The following is a 10,549-nucleotide window of genomic DNA, read 5'->3' on the forward strand; positions in this document are numbered from 1 at the left end:
TTCTAGAATATTGGGGAAGAGGAAAATTTGGGTAAAGGTAAAATCATTTATGATTTTTATATGTATGAAATCATATATAAATGTAATATAATAATATAGGTAATACATATATGCAAGATGATCATTTGATGAAGAGACTTTCTTACGCCTATGAAAAAGCTGTGCAAACTTATATGGTTATAAGGACCGTCGTATGTATATATGATGATTTTCGATGATCTTGCATAACTCATGCTCTAGTGCTACAGGTCAGGTAAGCGAGCGGAACCGGAAACACAGGCACTAACTAAATAACTGTACATTGAGTCTATATATAAACAGAATAGCTAGCAGAGCTAGCATCGAGGAGAGAGAGAGCGAGAGCGAGAGCGGAGCAGAGAGAGCGAGCAGAGGGACGAGAGCGAGGAGCGAGAGCGGAGCGAGAGCGAGAGCGAGAGCGTGCAGAGCGAGCGCGAGAGCGAGAGCGAGCGAGAGCGAGAGCGAGAGGAGAGGAGCAGAGCGAGAGCGAGGAGAGGAGAGCGAGAGCGAGAGGGAGGAGAGAGATCGAGAGCGAGCGAGAGCGAGAGAGAGCGAGAGCGAGAGAGAGAGCGAGAGCGAGAGCGAGAGAGAGAGAGAGAGCGAGAGCGAGAGAGCGAGAGAGAGCGAGAGCGAGAGCGAGAGCGAGAGCGAGAGCGAGAGCGAGAGAGATAGAGAGCGAGAGCGAGATCTAGAGCGAGAGCTAGAGCTATAGCGAGATCGATATCTATATCTAGAGCTAGAGCGAGAGCTATATCGATAGCGAGATCGAGAGCGCTATCTATATCTAGATCTCTATCATATCTAGATCTATATCTATATCTATATCTATATCTATATCTATATCTATATCTATATCTATATCTCTATCTATATCTCTATCTATATCTATATCTATATCTATCTATATCTATATCTCTATACCTCCATATGGTGTCAAATCAATTGCAGCCGCGTCTTTGGTGGATGCAAACAATTGAGGCATATCGAGAGCTTGTCACACTCAAACACTTTACTCGACGAGATCATCGAGCGTGCCGCTAATCAAATCGCTGGCAGCTAAATTGAAATGAACGCGGTGCCTAGCCCCCTTGGTCAACGCGTTCCGTGCCGATCCGATCCGGCTACGTCAATTGTCTTTGGTCAGTCGAGCATCAGAGTCGCGGGTAACTGGAGCTTTGGTCTCTTCATAGACGCAACGCTTCAATGCAATTTGCATAAGTCGCGCCGCGAGCATAACAAAAGCACAAATAATCTCACAAATCTCGATCAACTTTAACCCGCTTTTATCTTTCATCGTCTTCTCTTTTTTGGGTGATTTTTTCCCTGAATGTAAAATGAGCTGCAGTTCGGTAAGTAGTTAGGATGCTGCGTCGCCTGTGCCAAGTCGGCGCGACGTCTTGGCGCTCTGCTCAGCCAAATTGCCACAGCGTGCGTCACTCATAGAGAACTTCGATTCATGGCAAATCGACTAATCCCCTTTCTTTATTCACAATTCTTTCATTATCGTTGACAGCCCAAAGTTTTCAAGCAGCTCAGCGCAGCGGAACGTGAAAAGTTTTTCGATTCATTCGATGTCGTTTTCTGTGATTGCGATGGTTTGTTCAAAGCGTAGACAGCTAGGGCTGTTCAATAACTAACGGGGATTCTGGTCCCTTGAGAGTAAACCCCATCTGATATTATAGCAGTCCATTTATTCCATCAAAATACATTAAAGTAGTCTAGTTTCTGCTGCTCTTTAGATGTCGACTTTATCTGTTTAGTCGGGGTCTAGCTTAGGGCTTTTATGGAAAAGAAAAAGTCAAAGAGTTTAGCTCTGTGGGCCTACGTTCGTACTGCTGCTCAAAGAGTCTAAAAGCCCAAAGTTGAAGGTGAAAGGGTCAACAGCTCAACAGTTCTAAGAATCTAAAGAACCCAAGGCCTAAGGATCTAGAGTTTAAAAGATCTAAAGATCTAAGGGTCTAGATGTCAATAGATCTAATAATCTAATGGTTGAAGGACGAAAGGTTAAAATGTCTAAGGACATTAAGGTCTATAAGGGCCAAAGCTCTCGTAATCGGATGTTATATAGCCCTTAACGCTTAAGGGCCCAAAGGTCTGAAGGTCCAAAGGTGTAAGAGTCTAAGCAACTAAGAATTTAAAGGCCGAAGCGTTTAAAGGTCCAAAGTTCATAAGGCCGAATAGTTAAAAGGTCTAAGAATCTGAGAGGGTACAAGGTTCAAAATTCGCAAATTCGCACTTAAGGTCTCAGGGTCTAAAGGCCCAAAGCTCTGAAGCTCTAAGGTTATAAAAGTCCAATGACTAAAAAGCTTAAAAGTAATATAGTCTAAAGGTTCAAACATTTAAGGGTGTAAGGGTAAAGAGTTGAATGGCTCAAATATCCCTTTAGACCCTTTCTAAAGGACCAAAAGAGCTAAGAGTCTGCAGGCTTAAGAGGTCTACAGTCCAAGAGTGTAATTTTCCAAAGGAGCGAGGGCCTTTTAATGTTTCGGGCTTGCTTGCAGGTGTCGTCTGGTATACGCTGCGAGACTTTATACCCGGCTCGGCCCAAGCCCTGGCGGAGCTGCAGCGTCGCGGGAAGCGGCTGACCTTTGTGACCAACAACAGCATCAGCTCCGTGGCGGAGCATCTGCACAAGTTTGCCGAGCAGGCGCAGGTGCATGTAGCGAAGGTATGTCCAGAGATCAGGTACTAGAGGATTATTCTATAAGTCTTGGCCCACAGGAACAGATTGTGCATCCAGCGCAGGCCGTTTGTGACCATCTGAAGGACATTGGCTTCGGCGGGATGATATATTGCTTGGCGACGCCGCCCTTCAAGCAGCTGCTGCGCGATGCTGGCTTTCGGCTGAGCCAGGAGGTGAGTTGCCTTGCCTCGGAGTGCTTGACAGGGATTCAGCTCGTTCTCATCCGACCAGCGCGAGGGCTCCGTCATCAAGACTCTGGCCGAGCTGCGCGAGGCCATCTTTGGCGGCGAGCCCGTGGATGCGGTCATCATCGATGTCGATTTCAATCTGACGGCGACCAAGCTGATGCGTGCCCACGTCCAGCTGCAGAATCCCAGCTGTTTGTTTCTGGCTGGCGCTGCGGATGCGCTGATACCCTTCGGCAATGGCGACATCATCGGTAGGCAATGGTTTAGCAGTGGCTAGGCCTAGGGTAACTAAAGGATTCCGTTTCGCTCTAGGACCAGGACCATTCATCGACATTGTCGCCCAGTCGACGGGCCGGCAACCAACGGTGCTGGGCAAACCGGGCGAGGCACTGCGTCAGCTGCTGCGCCAGCATCACGCCCACATCCCGCCCAACCGCGTGCTCTTCGTCGGCGACAGTCTGGCCAGTGACATTGGTTTCGCGCGCGCCAGCGGCTACCAGACGCTGCTGGTGCTCACCGGCGGCAGCAGCCAGGCGGACGTGGACAGCCTGCCCGCGGGCCATGCCCACATGCCGGACTACGTGGGCGATTGCCTGGGCGATCTGTGCGATAAGGCTAACTAAGCTGGCCACCGAGGCAATGAAGAGCAGGAGGAGGAGCGTAGAACCCTAAACAGCCATCATATATAATTTGTAACTTAGATAAGCCTATGGACACTAGAATTCCAGATGCAATAAAGTCAATAGTTTACCTAGTAATGCATAATGCACATCATGAGAGAGAGGGAGAGAGAGAAAGAGAGATGGAGAAGGAGTGGGAGAGGGAGATTGACATAGGGAACGAGAGAGAGGAGCAGCGCAATAAAATTCCCATTTCAAGTCGAAACCGAACCGAATGGGAGACAATAGCAGAAGTGAATCAGATTATATTGAAAAGAATATCTTATCAATAATATAATATAAATACATATAGTATAGTAATTCAAGTGGTATATGGTTATGAGCGAGTAAGGCAAGGGATATTTCAAAAAATTTTACAAATCCGAGTCAAAATAATAGCTGAAGTGAAACAGACTATATATTGTATTAAAAGCTAGATCTTATCAAAAATATAATATACATACAGTATACATACTATATATAGTATAGTTATGAAAGCGGTTTCTAAGCAACTAACGAAAGTAAGGCAAAGGATACTTCAGAATAATTTGACAAATCCGAGACAAAATAATGAAGTGAAACAGAATATATGTATATATTAAGAGCATGGTCTTATCAACAATATAATACATACTATATATAATACATATACTAAATTAAAGCGGAACCGGTTTGGAATAATTAGGAATAAATTTTCTGTATATATGACAAGGTCACGTTTAACCCTTAAAACGATATATGCATGTATATATACATATATATATATCTAAAAGCATTTGAATAGCTTCAAATGTTGGTTGGGCCATGGGGTGTACTCTCAGGCAGCAATTGCAGTAGATCCACCACGACTACGATTATCCCGAATCGGAAATGGATGAGCGAGAGAGTCTTTACTTTGATACGATCTCGCTGGCCGATTCGGAGGCAGCGGCAGCGGCGGCACATCGCAAGTCGCTATCGCAGTCCCGCAATACCATTTACCACTCGGCGGTGGATCTGGCCGGCGATGAGACGCGCAACAGTTTGAGGAACAGCGCCATCGTTACGGATCACATGAGGCTCGCTGGCTGGCAGCCGGGCTATCGACAGTCGACGGCGCTGGAGCATCTGAATGGTGATGCCGGTGCTGGTGCTGGTGCTGGTGCTGGTGCCGTTGGCGTTGACCATACGGACGCTGCCATTGCTGCCCAGCTGCTGGCATTGCAAAACGGACGCACACATCTGCCCACCGGCATTGGCGTCGCCGGTGGCTATGGCTATAGCCGAACGGGCGCTGGCGCTGGCGCTGGCAGCGGTGATGATGAGGTCTCTAGACGCCTTTTAAGGCAAAGTAGCACAGTTTCTAATAGAGATAAGAAATTGCCAATTACATACTCCCAGTGGAAATCGAGGGTAAACAACGATAAACTAAAAACCAAAACAAACAACACACAAAAACCAACAAACGATCAACGATTAAATAAGCAGCACAAGCAATGCAAATACTCTGCCAATATGCCAATACATACATACATACATACATACAGACAAATATCATTAATAACAGTAATAGGCGCTACTCAATGGCGTGCACTCTATCCCTTTTTAGTTATGTATATTGCTCTCTCGCTCTCGCTCTCTTTCTCTGTCACTCTCACTACGCTAATCGTTTGCATACGCTCGCACAAGTTTCATTTCTCAGCATTTCATGGCAGCAGCACACGCACATCCATTCCAATTCCAAGTCGTTCCACTCTGTTTCCTGGTTAGCTGCGCACTGTGGTTCGTTTGGCTTTAAATGCATTTAGCTAATAGAAAACTGTTTTTGACAGCATCTGCATACGTAAATACATACATCGATACATACATATTTATGTACATGCATCACATATGCATCAATTCACACTGCATTCGCATTCTTTTGTTTACTTGCTGTGGCTACGTTTCTCACCATTTTCTGTCTTTCTCTTTTTTTTCTCTCTTTTTTCAATAGTTTGCTTGCGGGAATGGGTAATGGCAATTTTTTAGCATAAATACCTCAATGTGTATATATATGTGTGTATAACAATATATGTACATACATACATATATACATACGTATTCAAATATACCTTAGTATATAAATTGTACATAAATTAAGTTTAAGCTCAGTTTTGATCAAACATAGGAGTCAGGAGCGTTGTCTGAAAAGATTTCATATTTTCCGAATATTTTCCAATGCGTGCGTTGGCTTAGTGCATGTATATGTGTGTATGTGTGTGCATGGCTCAGTATACGCACAACATTTATACGTACATATCATATCTCACTGTAATATTTGGCAAACATCTTAGCTTTCAGGATCGATTATCAGCTGTATTTACTTTGAGCTTGCTTTAAAAGGGGTATTTGTTTAATTTTAATATGTATTTACTGATTATAAGAAAAAGGGAACCATAAAAGAACATATATGTTTATAGGGAGCCAATCACATTGCGAGTTTTATCAGCTTGCAATTCCATGAATAATTGATATGTAGAACTGCTATCCGAACAGAGTTAACGGGTATTTCTGTTGTGTTCCTGACTTTCGTATTTATAAATATCCGGTTCCAGATATTGAAATATTACGACAGACTGCAGTTAGTTAGACTTTTATGTTTGGCCAGATCGGTTCAGTTATTGAGCATGTTTTGCACGAATATATGCAAACCGTTCCAGTCCTGCTATGAAATGGGCACTTCACCAGATGATCCTGTATGAAGTTGATGCTTGATCAGTGTTTTTTTTTTTTTTTTTTCTGAAGCGGCACTTTCACATATATATATATAGATATATAGAGATATATAGATAGTATGATATAGATATATAGATATATATATATATATAGATATAGTATAGATATATATATATATATATATATATATATATATATATATATATGTATATATATATATATATATATATATATATATATGTATATGTATATATATATATATGTATATATATATATATATATATATATATATTATAATAATAATGTGAGCCTCTCCCTTGACAGACGTATCGCAGCTTGAAGGATGGACGCAGCGTGGACTTTGTTCTGGCCTACAACGGCGACGATAGCGACACGGCGGCCAAAAAGCAGCGTGAGATCTTCGAGGAGAATCTAAAGCGCGAAGGCCTTGTGCTGGAGTCCTATGAGTCCACTGACATGCAAAGCGTGCACTTCACCAAGGTGCATGCACCGATGCCGGTGCTGGAGCGGTATGCGGAAGTGCTAAAGATCAAGATGCCAATGAAGGAGATAGAGGGCCCGGAGCGCGGCCTATGCATCCACATGGAATTCGCACGTAAATACCTCGAGCTGTACGATAAGAAGCATCCCAACTACTTTGATGACAGCACACGGTATTCGATCATCAATTTCATAATGCAGCGACAGCACGACGAGACGGCCGAGTGTCTGGGCATCGAGAAGCTCATCGAGGATGGGGTCTACCTCTGCGCCTATGCGCTGCACGATGTAAGTAATCTGGTGGACATATGTATATGTATCTACTATATATTTATTTATTTATTTATTTATTTATACGTATCTATATACATCTATGTATATATACAGTCGACGGTATAACATATTATATTATATATTTGGTAACAATTTTTTACTCTATTTTGCGTTCTGTTTTGAAGAAATCGAATATAGCGGTTCTTCGTTTATAGCTAAAGCATAGAAAATCTGGGAAATCTGGTTATAATGACTTTGTGAAAAGTACACTAGTAGGCATAAATTTTATGACGAAATCGTTTTCTGAATATTAAAGTTGGCATTGCATAGTACCGTTATATAAAATAGCGAACATTATAATCAAAGAAAGAATCTAATAATAGCTCTATGCCATTTACATTTTTATACCTTGAACCCATTGAAAATGGAAATCAGGGTATAATGAATTGTTGAAATGTATGTAGGAACCAGAAGGAGGCGTGGCAAACCCCACAAATTATATATATTGTTGATCAGGGCGACGAGCTGAGTCGATTTGGCTCTGTCCGTCTGTTTGTCTGTCCGTATGTCTGAATTCGTCGATTTCAGAAGATATAAGAGCTAGATTCTTGAATTTTTTTTTTTTCAAATGACCGTATATATAGCGCGGATATCGACTTTAACTCCAAAATCGATAACTCTTCCCGGTTAGCTAGTTAATTATATCTCCAATATCTTTAAAGCCAAAGTCGCCCAATTTTATAGGTAAATTTATATGAATTTTATAGTTTCGATTTTTGCTATTATTCACCCCTCACTCCTATATCCACCCCATCACCACACGTTTGTAAAAGGCGAATTTCAAATACTAAAGAGTTGTGCTTTGGCTCATAGACGCACTTTAATGTTGTAATCGCAATCTGAAAGTTTCATGAAGAAAGTACATCCACAAGAAAAGTTATCAAACAATTATGCGTGTTTATGCGTACGTGCCTATATGTGTCTGTAAGTGTTTATGTGTGTGTAAGCGGAAATACGGAAAGGAATTAGTAAGATATCAGCTGCTCGAAGGGGCCAGAGGATCCCGTAGTCGAGCAGTATCGACTACAGCTATCTTACATGTTTCATCCTCTTTCTGCTGATAAGAATGCATGGGGGCATCGAATCTTTGCAGGCAGAATAATGAACGCTGATAAAATTTGCCATAAAGTATATATATTCTTGATCAGGGCGACGCGCTGAGTCGATTTAGTTCTGTCCCTCTGTCCGTATGTTTGAACGCGTCGATCTCAGAAGATATAAGACTCGAGGCTTTAAATTTTTTCCTAGGTCTTTTCACTGACCAGAGCCGAGCAAATACGAAGTAAAGTGGTCGGCCAACTTAACATTTTCTGCTGTAGAAAAATTTGTTCTACATGTCTAGTCTATGTGTTCTCTAGTCAGTGGTCTTTTTTAGGGTTTTTATCGATAAAAAATAACGGAATGAGTTATAGATTTTTGGTGATAAGCTCGATATCCGCGCTGTATTTACGGACATTAAAAAAAAATTGAAGTCTCTAGCTCCTATATCTTCTGAAATCGACGCGTTCATACATACGGACAGACGGACGGACAGACGGACAGGGCCAAATCGACTCAGCTTGTCGCCCTGATAAAGAATATACATGCTTTGTAGGGTTCGCCAAGCTTCCTTTTGCCTGTTATATATATTTCAACAAAACCATTATACTCTGATTTCCCAATTTCAATGGGTTCGGGGTATGATAAATAAAGTGTTCTGAATAAAGCCGTTAGATAGTTATAATTATGCCGACTAGTGTATATATATATTCCTGATCAGAGCGACGAGCTGAGTCGATTTAGCCCTGTCCGTCCGTCTGTCCGTGTGAAAGAACGCGTCGATCTCAGCAGATATAAGAGCTAGAGTCTTAAAATGTTGTTTTGCCTAGCTATAAGCATATTTGCCTAACAGTTGTGTTTCAAAATATTTTTGGTGTCGCCTGTATATATAATAAATATGGTGATTAATATTGTTAAATGATTAATATATTTCAGAAGGTCAAACGTGATGATCTGCTGAAGGAATGGGCGAGCCTACGTAATTGGAAGAAGTAAGCAAAGATTTGATTTGATTTGATTTGGCATTCATTAATCCTTCTCTCTCTCTCTCAGAATGCAGCCACTGGATCACATCAAGGACTACTTTGGGGCCAAGGTGGCGCTCTACTATGCCTGGCTGGGCTTCTATACGCAGATGCTGATACCGATTAGCGTGCTGGGCATACTCTTCTTTCTCTACGGCTTCGTGACGTGGAACAGTGATCCGATTAGCTATGACATATGCAAAGGCAACGAGACGATCATGTGCCCTCAGTGCGATCGTGGCTGCAAGTTCTGGCATCTGAACGAGACGTGCGCATCCTCGCGTTTCAACTATCTGATTGATAACAAAATGACGATGGTGTTCGCCTTTGTGTTGTCCATCTGGGCGGTGGCCTACTTGGAGCTGTGGAAGCGCTACTCGGCGGGTCTGGTGCATCGCTGGGGCCTCACCGGTTTCAATCATCATGTGGAGCATCCGCGTCCCCAGTACCTGGCCAAACTCCGCAAGTCCAAGAAGCTCAAGGACACACCGCTTGACACCAAAACCATGTTTGATCCGGATGTGCCCTTCTGGAGCTTCAAGTTTCTGCCCAACTTTACCAGCTACAGCATCGTGGTGTTGTTTGTATGTTCCCGAACTACCCATTGTCCGTTGTCTATATCTATCTATATCTGTATGTATATGCGTTCGATTTGTTGGCAGATATGCATATCACTGATCGGCGTGGCGGCCATCATCATTTATCGGATGGCCCAGCGTGCCTCCAGCTCCATCATTGGCAACGAGGACTCAATGACGTACAAGATCATGGTGCTGCCAATAACGGCCGGTTTTCTCGATCTGCTTGTGATCTCGGTGCTGGATCTGGTCTACAGCAAGCTGGCGATTAGCCTAACCAATTACGAATATTGCCGCACACAAACCGAATACGACGAGAGTCTCACCATCAAGAACTATGTGTTCCAGTTCGTTAACTACTATTCATCGCTATTCTATATTGCATTTCTGAAGGGCAAATTCGTTGGCTATCCCTCCAAATACAATCGGATATTCAGCTTCCGGCAGGAGGAATGCAATCCCGGCGGATGTCTCATGGAGCTCTGCATGCAGCTGGTGATCATAATGGGGGGCAAGCAGGCGGTGAATGCGGTTATCGAGATGCTCATACCATTTCTGATGCGTGTCTTCAATGAGCTGAGCCAACGCAAGGTTTGCCTCAAGCGCCACAACGAAAAGAAGGAGCCGTCTATCAATCAGTTTACCGAAGACTTTTATTTGCTGCCAGCCGAGGGCAATTCATTGTATGAGGAGTATCTGGAGATGGGTAGGATTGGCTAGATACAACACTCGAAACTCGAATCAAATGACTCTAATCACTTTCTCTCTCTCTCTCTTTCTCTCTCTGTCTCTCCCTTTCGCATCTATGCGCAGTGGTGCAGTATGGCTTCAT

General features: G+C 43.0%; 2 protein-coding genes across 5 annotated transcripts in view; both read left to right on the forward strand.

Annotated features, from left to right (window-relative positions):
- Positions 1-918: 918 nt before the first annotated feature.
- On the forward strand, positions 919-3,647 carry LOC108619198 (uncharacterized). Of its 2 annotated transcripts, none has more exons than XM_018015607.2 (6): positions 919-1,367; positions 1,532-1,613; positions 2,520-2,686; positions 2,740-2,874; positions 2,933-3,140; positions 3,202-3,647. In XM_018015607.2, exons 1-6 carry the CDS (start codon positions 1,353-1,355, stop codon positions 3,510-3,512), a joined length of 918 nt encoding a protein of 305 aa, XP_017871096.1. In that variant the 5' UTR covers positions 919-1,352; the 3' UTR covers positions 3,513-3,647. The 2 variants fall into 2 exon arrangements, with proteins under 2 accessions (XP_017871096.1, XP_017871095.1); XM_018015606.2 differs by lacking the exon at positions 919-1,367 and adding an exon at positions 1,377-1,446.
- Positions 3,648-4,372: 725 nt separating this feature from the next.
- The window catches only part of LOC149267828 (anoctamin-6-like), an 8,931-nt gene continuing 2,754 nt past the window's right edge, over positions 4,373-10,549 (forward strand). Inside the window, exons 1-6 of one of the 3 annotated variants that reach the window (XM_089473476.1) lie at positions 4,373-4,853; positions 6,567-7,031; positions 9,051-9,106; positions 9,168-9,723; positions 9,802-10,423; positions 10,531-10,549. The exon at positions 10,531-10,549 is cut by the window's right edge and continues 187 nt beyond it. In XM_089473476.1, coding sequence (XP_089329602.1) covers positions 4,419-4,853; positions 6,567-7,031; positions 9,051-9,106; positions 9,168-9,723; positions 9,802-10,423; positions 10,531-10,549 — 2,153 coding nt within the window. In that variant the 5' untranslated portion in view covers positions 4,373-4,418. Of the gene's footprint in view, positions 4,941-6,144; positions 6,263-6,566; positions 7,032-9,050; positions 9,107-9,167; positions 9,724-9,801; positions 10,424-10,530 lie in introns of those variants that run through there. The other 2 variants (XM_089473475.1, XM_089473477.1) reach the window with 2 other exon arrangements.

This window comes from Drosophila arizonae, chromosome X (assembly GCF_054131065.1).
Source record: "Drosophila arizonae isolate 15081-1271.41 chromosome X, UAZ_ARI_1.0, whole genome shotgun sequence".
Lineage (NCBI taxonomy): Eukaryota > Metazoa > Arthropoda > Insecta > Diptera > Drosophilidae > Drosophila > Drosophila arizonae.